This window comes from Olea europaea, chromosome 12 (assembly GCF_002742605.1).
Source record: "Olea europaea var. sylvestris chromosome 12, O_europaea_v1, whole genome shotgun sequence".
NCBI classification, from domain to species: domain Eukaryota; kingdom Viridiplantae; phylum Streptophyta; class Magnoliopsida; order Lamiales; family Oleaceae; genus Olea; species Olea europaea.
Genome location: NC_036248.1, coordinates 8,963,522 through 8,978,957, shown reverse-complemented (window position 1 = coordinate 8,978,957; position 15,436 = coordinate 8,963,522). Strand labels below are relative to the sequence as shown.

Genomic DNA, 15,436 nt, shown 5'->3' with positions numbered 1-15,436 from the left:
TGGCCAAAGATTTCGTTATAAACTTAATTAAATGAAATGTGAATCATAATCTCTTACTATTTAAAAGTGACGAATCCTCTTTTGATAATTCACAACCTTCATATGATTCTTAACATACCCGAACAAGCTGTATTAGTGGCACTTGACAGAGCAACGTCCAATATCACCAAAGTATGACTGTCCTCATATAAGGCACTATGATGACCTCAACTCAAAGGACCAATTCCACTATTGAACGTTAGAGATTAACCACTGACACTCAGATAGTTATCCATATGGAATCTTTTAGTGGGTCTCCAATGTTTTGTTCTATAACAAAACATCCACATACTCATTCAAGTGTCACCACTCTTTAGCTTGTGAGATCAGCCACTTACTTCACAAGTAAGAAATGACACACGTAATGGTCTATTCATAATAATGATATTCGTATTTTGCTATTACTTACGACCACGAATGATTTAAGATTCAATCAAATATAATTTACATCTCACAATCATAACTCCTTATAATTAACAAATTATGAAGATTTGAATTTACGGAATATATTATTTAATTTAATTGAATATTAATTAAGTCATAGACCTGTCATAAAATTGTATCAATTGTTTATTAACAGTGCTTATGTCCAAAGTTGATTGGACCTGAGGCATAACATTTACAGGGGTTCGATTCCCTTTCTTTCCGGTTTCGTTGATGACTTTTTCTCTAAATTCTTTTCCGATCGAGATGTATACATCTTGTTAACGGATTAATGAAACTGTACAAAAGCTCTATTTGCCTCTACCAATTTACAAGTCCCTTCCTTTTTGCATATGGCATTGCCACTCCTTCTTGTAGCATTCTAGTTTATGAGTTGTAGTAATTTCAATAGAGTCTTGATTGCAAATATCGTTGTTGTATATTGTAAGTATCCTAATGCAAATGCAATTCCAAGGTAAACTCATACAAATGATAAAAAAAAGAATAAAAAAAAATCACATTATCTTTCGATTTAGGGAGTCAAGATAGAGTTATACAGTATGAATTAATTGCTAAAATTGTAAAGTTTTTGAATTAATATTATGAGTTTTTTTTTTTTATAATCTTTGACCCTTTGAAATTTTGAGTTGTTTTGATAATCTTTGGCCCTTTGAAATTCCGCGAGTGTACGGTATCACAATCACGTAATAAAATGGTGAGTAGAGTGTTGAATCCATGAGGTCTAAGAACTTAATTGAGTTAATAAAAACTTTAATCAAATAGCAAACAAGTTTTGGTTTATTTATTCTAATCTATGAATTAAACTATCTATTTCTAACGTTAAATCAAATGAGTTTTTTATTTTTTATTTTTATCAAATATGTGAGAATGCTAAGATTTCGAATCCTCCTTGTTAATCCATTTTCAATATAATTAACCATTTTGACAAATATGTGTGAAGAGTTGTTGATTAATGTTATTAAAACCTCTCTCAATTCGTATAAAATCTATTTCCATCATGTGACCCTTCCTATCTCTCGATGAAGAAACCGATCATGACAAATGCATTAAAAGCTTTAAAACACCTACAGAAATCATGTAAAGTATAGATGTATATTTATATCTCTTATTGAATTTTATAACATTTATTATTTCAGCTAAAAATCTATTCTCTCACTAGATAACAACAAATTTCAATATGTCATCTGAATTAGTAGCTAATTACTTCGGTGAAAATAATAATAAAAATCCAATCAACACACAAATTTAGACGTCAAAATAATTAATTATTACCAAAACATAATAACAAGGGTTCATCTACATTCTAGCATCTAAAAAGTTAGCCTAGCATAGCAAAATTATAAGAAATAATCATTGTTTGAGGATACATCACCCAAAAATCAATAAAATTTAATAAACAAAGAAGAATTTTGAACTTCTTGACTTTCTTTGCGACGTTCTTGATGAATCTTGATTTAGTTTTCTTATTCTCAACCAAAAATCGAGATAGAAGCTTCCCTTGATTAAATTATTGCAAAGCTTTATGAATTCTTCTCAGTTCTTCCACAAATAGCACTTAATTTTTTATGGTTTGGATGAATGAATGTTAAGAGAATATATGTATTTGAGGTGTATGTATGGTGTACAAAAGGGGGAGTTTATGTAGAAGACTTCCAAGTGTGTACATGGGTTAAGTTTATGTCTTAATCAAAAAAGGAAACTGTTGATTTGTCTGCAAAAATAGTCGACCTGCGTACCGGCATAACTATTGCATGTGCTCCATTGAGCCAAATGGTTCTCGGGTTGATGAAAATAGAGTGCCGTGCGCGCACCAAGAATTGCCCCTTATCGGTTCATCACTGAGCAACTTTCGGTATTTAGGTCATAACTTTCTCTTTCGATTTCCGATCGAGATGATTCAAAGTGCATTAAAAAAGATAACTCAAAGAGGTATAATTACTCTAAGTACAATTTCTCCAATTAGAATGTTTGCAATCTGAAAAATGGGCTTCAATTTGAGGCTAAAAACTTAGAATTAACTTTTTCGGCTAAAAATTGATCTGTAAGAATATTTCAACCATATTCCGCCCCTTTAGCTCCCAATTGCATCTAATTGAATCTTTTGCAGATTTGATCTTCATTTTATGGTTTGAGTCAATTGTCGAATTGTTGCTAGCTGGTCCCATACTTTTTATTTCAATCTTTTCCTTTATTTTTTCCTTGTTTCTTTCAATTTCTCGTTCAATCGTTGAATTTTACCTATAAAATACAACAATTTAGAATATATTTTATCAAAAGAACTACCAATATTGATATTTTAGGCCACAAATAAGCGTATAAAATACACTCGTCAATCTCCAAGATCAAACGTAATTCCATCAGCATTAACCAAAGCTTACACACATCTACTTTTGTGTAATTTGAACTTAAAATTATCAATCTGCCCATGCTTGATTTGGAACATGTGATTAATTATATGCGTATAGAACTTCTTCCGGTTCTTCATTTTGTCATATATACTTTCTTTGATTTTTACTTTTTAGGATGTTAATGTGCCAATATAAATTTACATTTGTGAATGGGCAATTTATGGTCGAGATAGACATGGTCGGTCCAGAGGCGAGGCAAATGAGGCCCTCGCCTCAGGCCCAAGACCATAAGGGGCCTCATTTCGGTCCAGATTTTATTATTATTATTTTTTTTTCAAAACAAGGCAAAACAGCCCAGATCCAATGGTGTGAGATTTGATGTAAATTTATTGAAGACAAGATCTAAAATGGTTAAATTTGGAGTTTATTTTCTTGAAAATGATGCGGAATTTGATGAATTTTATAAATGAGTGTCTATAAATATTCATGTCGTTATCTTATTTTTGTACAAAAACTTTGTGAAGATAGATATTTATGTGTTGTATTTGTTAAATCCACGTCATCGTCTTATTTTTGTACAAAAACTTTGAAAAGATATTACTACATTTTACAATTCTTTCATTCTAAATCTACTTTAAAAGGGATAGAAAGTCGTATTTTAATCTATATGTATATTTTTGTTTAATTTTAGTTGATAATAAATCTTTAGTCAATTATGTCGATTTCTTAATCTGTACTTCTACACTTGGCACAAGTTCCTCAACTCTATGATTAAATATTTGGTTTTGTTATTTTATAATATAAATCCTTTTTATAATATATTTGGTTGTTGTTTAAATGCTAGTTTTAAGTTAGCAATAGGTCGCATAATATACTGTTGAATTTTGCATTTACGTTGATTTCGCCGAGGCCTAATTTGTGGAATTTGCCTCAGGCCCCGACAATCATAGGACCGGCCCTGGAGATAGAATGTAAGGTTTGATTGAATATGTATGGAAACAAATCTTCACAATATTTCACTTTCAAAACCAAAACCAAAACTAAATGATGCGTTCTCAATTGAAATTGTGATGAATTTTAAAAGTTATTCTATGTCTAGATGTCTTCAATTAAAATTTTAATGAAATCCATTAAAATTTAGGTGTCCCTAATTGAGATTTTAATGAAATTTAACGAAATCCTTTAAAGTTTAGCAATATTTTGAAAATCGGACCGGACTGACCAATTCAATCGGAAAAATCGAGATCCAATCTCAAATCCAGTCCCATACTAATATATTAATCAATCTCAAATAGCACATTGAACTTGCCATTTTAACTTGAAACTGAAAAACTAGTCACGGTTTTACCTTTTTTTTTTTTCAAAAAAAAAAAAAAAAATATTTTAATAAATGGGCTCAAATATTTGCAAGCCCAATTTTGCCTTCCTTTTCAATCCTAGTGTTGTTTTTAAAGGAGAAGAGTTATGTAATGTTTTCCTCAACTTTCGATGTGAGATAAGTTGTGTAATCTTTTGCATTTTAAATAATAATTGTTCACTTCCTTTTTTCTATTAAATAAATTTTGGCCCCCAAAGCACAAATAATTTCAATTTGAACAAAACAAATTATTTTAAGCACAATAATTGTTAGTTTTGATGTTTTAAAATAAATCATAGGATAATAAAACTAATTGACAAATATTGATTTATATTTACTTTGAATTAGTAATACTAAAATTTAAAAAATTGTTGTTGTTGTTGTTATTACATTTTATAGTTTGTTGGGGTTTTATTATTATTATTATTATTATTATTATTATTATTATTATTATTATTATTATTATTATTATTATTTTTGGATATCCGGTTTGACCCTGGTTGATTTCGGTTCGATTGTTAGACCCTTGACTCTTTTGATTTTTCGGGTCGATGTCTGGGTTGATTTTTAAATCATTGAAATTTAGATATCCTCAATATCCAGTGAATTTATAAAGATTCATTAATAGAAGGATTTTAAAAGACTTGGATGAATTTTAAGTTAAAAATACATATAACCAAATCTTTTGAAATTTTATCATATTTAAAATTCTTATGGAATTTGTAACAATCTATTCAAATCCACGAAATTCAATAGAATTTATAATATTTTAAAATTCATTAAAATTTTAGTTGAGAACACTCCCATAAACATTGTTCTAAAAGGCGTAATGTGTGGTGATGTGTAGAGGCCAAGTTATGAACCACGCGAATTTAGACAAGGCTTAATCGTAAAAAAACGTAAAATTGCGTTTTTTATTTTAATATTATTATAATTTTTGATAAATCAAAAAATTATTTAATAATTAAAAATAATACTTACTAAACATTTAAAACAAATTTATAGGAACATTATATATTTTTTCAATGTTTCCAACAAAAAAAATAAATTTCAAATTTAAATATAAAATAGTAAATAAATAGTATGAGGACTTAAATCTTATATAACTCTTTATCAGACTCCAATTCATTATCTTCCTCTTCATCTAATTCATCATTCGTGTCTTCCGATACAAGTGATTGTATTAAATTAGGGCAAAATGAAGAAATTAGCCGTTGATAGTTTTTTAATAATACAAACTTTTAAAAAAAATTAAAAAATGATGATAATGCTTGCCAATGCGCACATAATTGCGCATAGGTGCGTCTTAGTGGTCAACGATCACCGTTGACCGCCAAACAAAACGCCAAGTCACTAGACTTGACGTTTTGGCTGAGCATCACATCTAGGTACGTCTTGGCGTCGCCTTTTAAAACACTGCCCATAAATCACATTTAGCCCTAATTTGGTTAGTCAATATCTACAACTTTTATTAATTTTTTAAATACATATTTTATTAATTTTAATCAAAATCTATTAAAAAACTTATTTGTAGCAAAATAAAACAAGGGTAATATAATATTGGCAAAAATCAATTGTGGAAATCCAGATAGAGACTTCTATTTGGTAAAAATTAAAATTAATTTTAATTTTAATTTTAATTTAAATAAAAATTAACAATTAATTTTAATAACGGAATCAAATTTTTTAACAACTTTCGTCAAAATCCATTAAAAAACTGATTTTAATCCAATCAAAGAGGCATAATCCGAGGTCAGATAAGCGCTTAGTTTTCAAGCTATTCGAACCCTCCCGCCAAAAAAAATTTCTCAGTCGCATATATTCCCGTTAAAATTCCTGTATTTTTTATTTTTATTTTTATTTTTCCTGAATCTCTTGTCTCCACTATTCTTCGGGGAATCTTCACTTTCCCCATGTAAATATACATTTGTTTTCTTATCGAAATTTACTTGTTTGTGGGCGTGCGCGCACACACAAACACAAACCCAATGATGTGTATTTCGTATATGTGTCTATCTATATATCTTGTTTCTAGGCGTGAACCGGTTTGCGCGATTATATCTGCTTGTCACTTCTGAATTTTAATGTACTTGATGTTCTGTAGATAAGCTGTTTGATAAATTGCTTCTGATGAATTGCAGTAATACGAGGACTACTGTCTGAGATTTAAGGAAAATGTACGGTAAAAAAGCAAGTGAGTTAGTGAAAGAATTTGTGAGCTGTGAACCTGGGCAGCTTACCACTTTCAACGTAAGTATTCTTACTTGTTTGATTTATGGAGAGTAATGTCTTGTTTTCCGGTGCACTAAATTTGAACTCAAAAAAGTGTCTGTTCAATATATTGTAATTTATTTTATCTTATGTATCTTTAGTGTAGATGATATGACCTACAAAAATCTTCAAGATACATTCAAATGTGGCCCAAGAAAAGAAAAGAAATAGTCAAATATTTCGGGGTACAGAAATAATGTGATATACATGGAAGAGTAAGATTCCGTCATTTCTATTTCCAAGCATTCCAATTTCCACATGAATGATGTGACTAGCTATCCTCTTAACACTATGAATTTCCTGCAAGAGTGTCGTTTGTGGAGTATAGTTGAGAATGACTGTAAAATGCATGATTTGTCTGACTGTGATGATTGATTAAATCTTCAATCAAAACCGACTAATTCCAACAAATTACAGCGCAATTCAATCACAATTTACAGAATCAGCTGTAATTCAATACCCCAAAACCGTAATGATATTTAACCGAAATTTGATGAACGAATTACAGATGAAATTGAGTAAGAAGGGAGGGAGAATTTAGGAGAGAGTGGGGAAGAAAGGAGATCAAATTCTGACATTCAATCTTCTGCACATAAGGGCATCCATATGGCCTTATTTTAAAAGGCTGTTCTCCTTCTTTCAAAGGAATTCTTTGATCATTAAATCTGGGAAGGGGCATTCCTTTTTATTCCGCAAACACTTTTGGATATTGCATAAGGATATTCTGCACCTCAGCAGGAATTTTGTGTTTGCCCTCTTCATTTATTGCTTGAATTTGAGCTACAATTCCATTAGGTTGCTTATGGATCCACTGACCCATCTGTCCCCCTTCCATCATCAGAAATTCTTCATTCAGGGCTTCATTTCTCAGCTCCACCTTCATCCCTTGGTAAGAGAACCTGATGCTACCTCGTTGGAAATCAAATACAAATGGGTTAAATTAGCTTAGCTAGTTTACCCCCTATACCATATCACCCCCACCTAATCTCAACAACCTCAGCTAGAATTGACATTCCCTTTCTTGCATGACCCAAGTAAGTGGATTACATATAGCAGTACTATGTAGCTTGTCTCCATTGGCTATAGCGAATGTCATAGATTGAGTTGGTTTTGTTTTACATCTCAACTCTTTTACTAATTTCTCATCAATAAAGCTATGGGTGCTGCCACTATTAATAATGATTGATACTTTCTTCCTCCTCACTTGGCCTAGGATCCGGATGGTATTAGGTTTCAGGCTACTTGATAAGGCATTAATGGAAATATCCATGATTTCCTCATCCTCTTCCCTTTCACTTTGCTTAGCCATTTTCTCTGCATCCACCTTTTTCCCTTCTACTTCGTCATCCACCAATATGAAGTTCAAAATTCTGTTTTTACACATATGTCCAGGGGTATATTTTTCATCACATCTAAAACATGACTCAAGGCTTCTCTTTGGTTTGTATATCAGTGGGGCTTATTGTTTTGAATCTTAGGGGTTTGGTTTGGTTTTTTTGAGTCTGTTCAGTGCCATTGCTAGGGAAAAGTTTTGGATTAGTTTCGGTGGGTTTTTGTGGTAGGCTAGGCCATTTGGATTGATAACTGAACTTGGTTGGGTTTTTTATGTTTTTGTTTAGAGCTAGTATTGTGTTTTCCTGTAAGAAGGCTGTTTCAAAGGCTTGGGAAATAGAGGTTGGTTTGATGATTTTCACCATGGATCGAATTTTCTCCTTCAATCCACTAGTAAAGATGGAGATATAATACGACTCAAGAAGGTGGGGAAGAGACAACATAACCTGAGATTTGAGATCCTCATAGAGTTCCTGGTGTTCAGCTACTAATTCTCTTTGCTTGATCTTACTGAAGGTTTCTGCTAAAACAATTAAATTGAAATGCTAAACGGTGCCGTCTCTAGCTTCAAAATTCTGGTAATGCCGTTGAGATCTTTTCTTTTTCTTTCCCCAAGTGCTTCCTTCAAGCAGCTTATTATGACACTGAAAATGAACAAAAGCACAGCAGAGTTCCTTTAACCGTGTTAAGAATATAGTACAAGCAGTCAATGGGCATTTGTATACAACCATTGATATATTATGCATATGTATTCTTATGACATACATATTATAAATTTACATGATTCCTGAACATGGTTTTGTACCTCATTTTGCACTGCCTATCATTTAAGGATTCTCATCTTAAGGAAAAATTGAATAACTGAACCATGTAGATTGCAGTAATAAATGGCCTTTCCAGGAGGCTCAGTACATAATATTTAGATCCGATTGACAAAATATTCTGTAGAAGGTGAGTTTCAAGAGTTGAATTCCTGTTTGCTCAATAAAAATGATATAACAATATAATTGCTGCATATTTATTTTTATTTTGTGGGAGAGGTGGGGGATGAAGTGGAGACAGAAGGGAAGGCTCTAGTATGCAAAGGAATCTGAATTGTGAAGTTAAATTCCTGTTTGTTGATAAAAAAATTACAGTTCATTCATTTCTATCGTTAGTATTTAGGCTTTCATTGGACACAATATTGCCCACATCAGAAGTAGAAATGAGTTTTAATTTTCAAAATGAAGGAAAGAAATATCAGAACTATATACGGCAACATGTTCCATATACCCGGGTGTATGGATTTCCCCTGCATGTTTGTGGTCCCACTTTTACTAAAATTCTGTCAATTTTTGCTCTGTTATAATATTTATGTAGTTAGATCTCTGTGTATTACTTGACATCTTTGGTCTCTTTTGGTGCACAGAATGACCTATTTGGCCAAGTGATTGAAGAGTGTAATGGTCATCTCCTTCACCTTCAGCCCTTGATGAGGTAATTCTCTTCCTATTGTTCTCTGTATGCTCCACTCAACCTTCCCTACTTTTCTTTCATTTAGCTTATTTTCTCTTCCACGCTCTTTTCTCAGCCTTCGTTTCTAACACTGTTTGTTATGAAACCTATAACAGACTTAAGTTTTTTCGGTTAAGTTTGACCTGTCATTTTATAGGAAATCAGTAGTTGTCTAGCTTTTTTTTTTGTTGGGTGTTATTACCTCTCCCATTATTAATGCTTGAACTTGCAATACAAAATGACAATTCATTGCCCAGTGTTGACAATTTGATACGAGATTGATTCATTCCCTTGCAGTTCATTTTGTTGGATTTAAGTTTTCCAATGTGATCTTCACCAGAGTATATCATTGAAAATCAAATTTTCTTTGTCCAAGGATGACTGAGCCTACTGCAGGCATTTTTTTTTCTGTTATCTTAGAAGTATCTAAAATTGGCTGATTATTGAAGATGTTTCCCTCCATTTATTCTTTCGGGTTAAAGTTATTTAATCTTATCTCGACTTCAGTGATCATCGAAACCTCATATTTATTTTGTCCAGCCATGACAGGGCCTACTGCTGTCATTTCATTCCTATTATCCCTCCAGTGTCTCAATGTTATGGACAGCCAAAGAGTATTGCATAGCTCCATTTGTACTTTAATTTTTGTTTGTCATACCATCGACCCTTGTATTGGTTATTTGACGGAATTTTTCTGCTGCGGAAAGCCTTTCTGTTGGTTGTCACACTCTATATTGATTGTGGTGAGCAGGTATGTGGGGTAGGGATTGGCTGTGAGTATGACTGCTAGTTCCATGTCAATGTTTAGTATGATTTTACATTCAACTTGATAATATGACAGGAAAATACAAGAGCATGAAAATAAATTGAAAGATAATAGGAGATCGGAAGATGAAATGGAGTTATCAGAAGACGAGAGGAGGAAATCAGAAGCCGAAAAGATAGTCATCCAGACAGCTATGAAATCAGATCAGTTTGGTGCCCTGATCCATCACCTCTCATTGGTCCGCAATAAGCGCTGTCTCATGGCTTATGTGTAACCAACATCTTCTCCAACCTTTTTTCTTTCTTTAGAGTAAATCTTTCTCACTATGCTTGTCTCAGATCATTTCTTCATTGTGACTCTATTCTGTTCTTTTGGTTTTATAGATATAATCGAGCAGAAGTTATCAGAAGTTTGGGGTGGGTGGTTGACTGTGTTCTTCCTGAAGAAATTGAAGAGAAACTCAGTAGCTCAGAGAAAGAATATTTCAAGAATCATGCTGCAACCCTACAATCATATATGTCAGAACTTGATCTTGATTTGAGTGTGGTAATTGATTCTCTTCTCACTTAATTTTCATTGGACATGTTTCAAATTTGAGCAGATTGCCAATTTTGGTACTAGGTCATTTTGAATTCAAAAGATCTTTATGTTACTTATACAATGTGGATCCCATTGACGATTCTGAAATTGTGTTTTACTTGTATAATTCTTTTGGAATCTGATATACCTATCAGCTAGATAATGTTGAAGTTTTGTCTCCAAGCTGAATTGATGCTGTAATATATATATATATGTATATATATACATATAGATATGTATATATATATATATGTATATATGTATATATATACATATAGATATGTATATGTATATATGTATATATGTATATATATACATATATATATGTATATGTATGTATGTATGTATATATATATATGTATGTATGTATATATATATATATATAACATAAAGCAGCAGTTTATTTTATCATAATCTTATACGACATAGTTCATTGCCATGCAGCAGACATTTTTTGTATTTTTTCCCCCCTTAAGAAAAATTTGTCTAGGATGTGATTCCTTATCTAACATCCACGAAAACAGGTAACAATTAGAAGTAACTTCCGGGATTATAAGGTTTATGTCTTAGAATGACCCTCAATGAGCACTTAGAGGTTATATCTTCATTCTTTGAAGTCCAATGAGGCTCACAGCTTTAATAGCAAGCATTTGTATTTTTAGAGAACTTGATATCTAAGATACTTGGACTCGGGTATGAGTATCGGGTATGGGTACGTATTTAAGTGTTGGATATTTCATTTTTTAAAATGTAGGATATGGAGACATGGCTAAAAAGAGTCCAAATTTCGTTAATATGGCTTTTTTGTCAACCTTATTAACCTATTAACAAGAAAAAAACATTAGTAACAATGAAAGCAATAATTCATTTGACTAAAATCATGAAAATTGTGTAATGGCTGGAAGACATAAACCCTTATATAAATTGCCGTGAAGTACCAGTACTCATGTCGTGTTGACACGGGTACGCCGGCCATTTCTAAAAGTCCGAGCATCACAGATGTAAGTTTCCCGACATGGTCTCCATTATAATCTTCAGGTTCAGGAAAGGAAATTTCCTCATTCCTTTGAATTTTTTCTTATTTTATGACTTTGTGTTGGGGGAATCACCTGGTCGAATCTTATTTAAACTTTAGTCCTGCAACATTAAAGCGGGTGGACGGATTCATTCTGTGCTTTTCTGCCCATCATCTCTCTCTCTCTCTCTCTCTCTCTCTCTCTCTCATTTGGAGCACACACAACCTTTTTATGTTGGAAATGAGTTACTGAAGCCTGAAGTGTACAATAACTGCATAAAGTTTAAAATTTAAGACATCACTAAATGATTTTTTTTATTTATTATTTTTGAAGTGCCCATCAATTTTAATTTATTATTATTATTATTTTTTTTTTGTGAAGTGCTAGAAACCATCTTCCACTCTATCTTGATGGTTTATCTAGGTCAGTTGCATTGTTGCTCTGGGATAGAGTCACTGCCAGAATACGATGACTCGCTTAATAGAAAAATTCATAAAGCATTTCTGGCTGATACGCAGTAGAATATAATTAGATTACTTGCTAACTTAAGTCTGTTGAATTTCATCTAGGCATCAATAAAATGTTATAACGATGCCCTTTTGTTACAAGTCTCATTTTTTTTTTTTTTTTTTGGGGGGCGGGGGGGGGGGGGGGGTTGGGAATGAAAGATGGAAATTTAAGTCTTGATAACTGAAATCCTTACATGCGACCTACATCTGACAGACTAGAAAAGGAGCCAGGAATTGGTCCACTTAGTTTGTTGAAATCGAGGTCTCTGCAAGAAGAGCATACAAAATAACTTACAGGATGAGTGTTCTAAAATATTTATTTCCTTCTATTACTTCATTTCATATGTTATAATGACTACGATCATTCTCAGAATAATAATCAAAGGCTGCAGAAGGAAACTAAGTCCTTCCAAGCATAATAGCATTACTTGCAAAAAGGAAATTTTAAATGATATACAATTTTACTCTTCATAATCCAATAAGCTTTATTTTTGAAATCAGATCAGACGTATGATTTTTTTGATCTTCGTGATAGCAGGGGTAGAATTCGGAAGGCTGGTCGAGATTGTGTCCTTGAGAGCAGACAAGTTCAGCTCAGTTACCGAAGGCTTCTCATTAAAAATGACTTCTGGATAGATTTTCCCCTTGCATTCATTAGTTTCTTGCAACCTCATCTAAAGTTGTAAATAAGGTGGCTGTTGCTAAAATATGTGTCAACTCAAAGTATATAGAGTAAACGGTCGCCCCAAATTTACTGATTAAAAGAGCTTTGAGAAAGTTCAATCAATGATGCTGGCACATTCAGAATAAAATTTTCGTCGTTGATTCACACTCTTCAAAGTTTTAGCATTATGAGGTGGATGATTGAATGTTCCCCACCTCGCCCTTAAGATGTCATATAAGGAAAATTCCATTTTTCTCAGTTAGGACCCTCAAGCGGTGACTGGATATTGATCTTCGTGATAGCAGGGGTAGAATTCGGAAGGCTGGTCGAGATTGTGTCCTTGAGAGCAGACAAGTTCAGCTCAGTTACCGAAGGCTTCTCATTAAAAATGACTTCTGGATAGATTTTCCCCTTGCATTCATTAGTTTCTTGCAACCTCATCTAAAGTTGTAAATAAGGTGGCTGTTGCTAAGCTTGTCAATGCATTTAGGGAAGGTATTCCTTCATCCTTGGGGAAACAAAATTTCAAAGGAAGTAAATTCACAAGAAGTATCTTGGGAAAGCATTAAGTGAAACTGAGAACACTGGTGACTGGGCTTCTATTGGTAAAGTTGCAGTTTCAGCTTTTGTTTGTTGCTTATTTGTCATGTTAATGTAAAACTACATCATTAGATCGATTGCACAAGTAACCTTTAGTGGTCAGAGAAGGTATGAGCTGGAGTTTCTCGTCTATATTGCTTGTTAACTATCTGATCAACCCTAAACAGTAGTAGATGTCCATGACATTCAAAAATTGCCCCATGGGGTGCTAATTATGTCAATTTTTTTACTCCAAAACATGTTATTAAAGACTTGTTTGTCAAAGATTTATTTTCTGCAAAATCATTTTCATCCACGTCTATGAGATCCATTACTTTTCCCCACTTCTAACTACACATTCTACAATTTTCCCCCCCTTGGAAAAATCTGTACGAACTAAGCTTTGAGAACGTTTTGAAGATAAGCATTTAGTACTTGACATGCAGGTTCATATGTTACGTTTTTCTGCCAAGTTCTGAAGAACTTGGAACGTGTTATCTTGCCCTGTTTTAAAAACATTATGCTTGACAAGGACATCTAAACATCATCTGCTCTATGCTGGGGCACTATTCACTTGTTTGTTTTTTTCCCAACATAATTGACATAATTGTTTTGCTGAAATGTTTCTTAAAAAGGGAGATCAATCACCCCTTTTGATTATATAGGAATTTGAATACTTTTTGCTCACGTTAATTTGATGTTATGAACCTTCATTTGCATTAGAATTGTTTTCTTTTCATTTTTTTTTTCTTTTTCTTTTGGAAGGGTGGTTTTACGCTTGTCTGCCAAGAGTTAATAGTTTAAAGCTTGAATTCAATAACATTAGTAACTAATTTTGTAAGGGTTCGACTTATTCCTGTCTACTGGTTTATGGCTGAATTTTGTAATTCTATGAAATCTCAATGATTAGGCATAAATGTCCCAGCAATTTTACTCTATTCACGTCTCCCCAGGATATGATTCCTCCGAAAGATCCATACATCAAGGTGAGGGTTCTCGAAGATATTGGTGAGGTTGTGCTTAGTGATCAGGTAGCGAACCTAGCTCGCCATGCAATGTTATTCCTGCGGAGAACTGATGCCGAGCAGTACATCTCTCAGGTATTAACTCCCTCCTGTTGACAATTATCAAATTCTTCTATAACTAGTCCCCGGCTTTTGACATCTTTATTGTTTTTAAATTAACCCCAGGGCTTAATGGAAGAACTCACTGGTTGATAGAAAGGTTGGAGGATCCATCAACAGTCGAAAAGGTTCAATAGCTATACAATGATTACATATGAATAAACTAGTTATGTAAAGCAAGAGGATAATGGCCATGATAATACAGTTAGTTGAGTGGAATTAATGTCTTCCAATGATGTTCTTGTTTGAAAGCATTGTAGAGAAATTACTGTTGTAGAATCAAATTTGGTTGCCAAGTAATTGTATTTTTTATTTTATTTTTATGTTTTTTAATTAAATCATATTTAAAAAAATTTAAAATATATTTACTTAATTTAACAAAACTATAATTTTTTTTTCCTTTTTTTTTTTTTTTGGGCCCTGCTTTTTGAAAATCCTTGACGACGCAAGATAGTAAATAAATAAGTAAAGAGTAGTAGATGGAGATATTTTAGTTCTTCATACTTGTTTCTCGAAAATCTCAAGCTTGGTTGCCATCCCTACCCTTGCATCTAAGTGGGTTGACAGCTAAAAATTCCAATGAAGTGCTTGTAACAAGTCTAATGTTGGGATATATGCCCAAAATATTACGACATTGTTGTAATTGTCAAATATTATGTTACTAGATAGATACTTGTTATTTATTTCTATTTTAAACAAATTATTGAGCATGTGATCGAGTGTTTTTAATTGATGAGAGACTTACAAATTGGGTGTTAGTTTTGAGAGGCACATACAACCACTAGTTGTTATCCATAGAAAGTTAATTATTCTAAACTAGTGACTATAGGTTGAAACTTTGTTCTAATAAGGTTGTAGGGTCAGTTATTCTAATATATATCACAAGCATACATATATACGTATCATGAACAAAA

General features: G+C 32.6%; 1 protein-coding gene across 6 annotated transcripts; it reads left to right on the top strand.

Annotated features, from left to right (window-relative positions):
• Positions 1–5,913: 5,913 nt before the first annotated feature.
• On the top strand, positions 5,914–14,839 carry LOC111405509 (DNA replication complex GINS protein PSF1-like). Of its 6 annotated transcripts, XM_023034432.1 has the most exons (8): positions 6,338–6,438; positions 6,561–6,674; positions 9,200–9,267; positions 9,826–10,036; positions 10,127–10,321; positions 10,435–10,597; positions 14,352–14,498; positions 14,589–14,839. In XM_023034432.1, the coding sequence occupies exons 4-8, from the start codon at positions 9,828–9,830 to the stop codon at positions 14,613–14,615; spliced, it is 741 nt and encodes a 246-aa protein (XP_022890200.1). In that variant the 5' UTR covers positions 6,338–6,438; positions 6,561–6,674; positions 9,200–9,267; positions 9,826–9,827; the 3' UTR covers positions 14,616–14,839. The 6 variants fall into 6 exon arrangements, with proteins under 6 accessions (XP_022890203.1, XP_022890201.1, XP_022890202.1 ...); XM_023034435.1 differs by lacking the exons at positions 6,561–6,674; positions 9,826–10,036 and adding an exon at positions 5,914–5,940 and having other exon boundaries at positions 6,330–6,438; XM_023034433.1 differs by lacking the exons at positions 6,561–6,674; positions 9,826–10,036 and adding an exon at positions 5,949–6,103 and having other exon boundaries at positions 6,330–6,438.
• The last annotated feature ends 597 nt before the right edge of the window (positions 14,840–15,436 follow it).

Excerpts from the sequence above, each read along its gene's own strand:
- LOC111405509 (XM_023034432.1), top strand. The coding sequence starts at position 9,828 with ATGACAGGGCCTACTGCTGTCATTTCATTCCTATTATCCCTCCAGTGT. Across the intron at positions 10,322-10,434 it reads CGCTGTCTCATGGCTTATGT|ATATAATCGAGCAGAAGTTA; the intron begins GTAACCAACATC and ends TTGGTTTTATAG. Across the intron at positions 10,598-14,351 it reads TTGATCTTGATTTGAGTGTG|GATATGATTCCTCCGAAAGA; the intron begins GTAATTGATTCT and ends ACGTCTCCCCAG.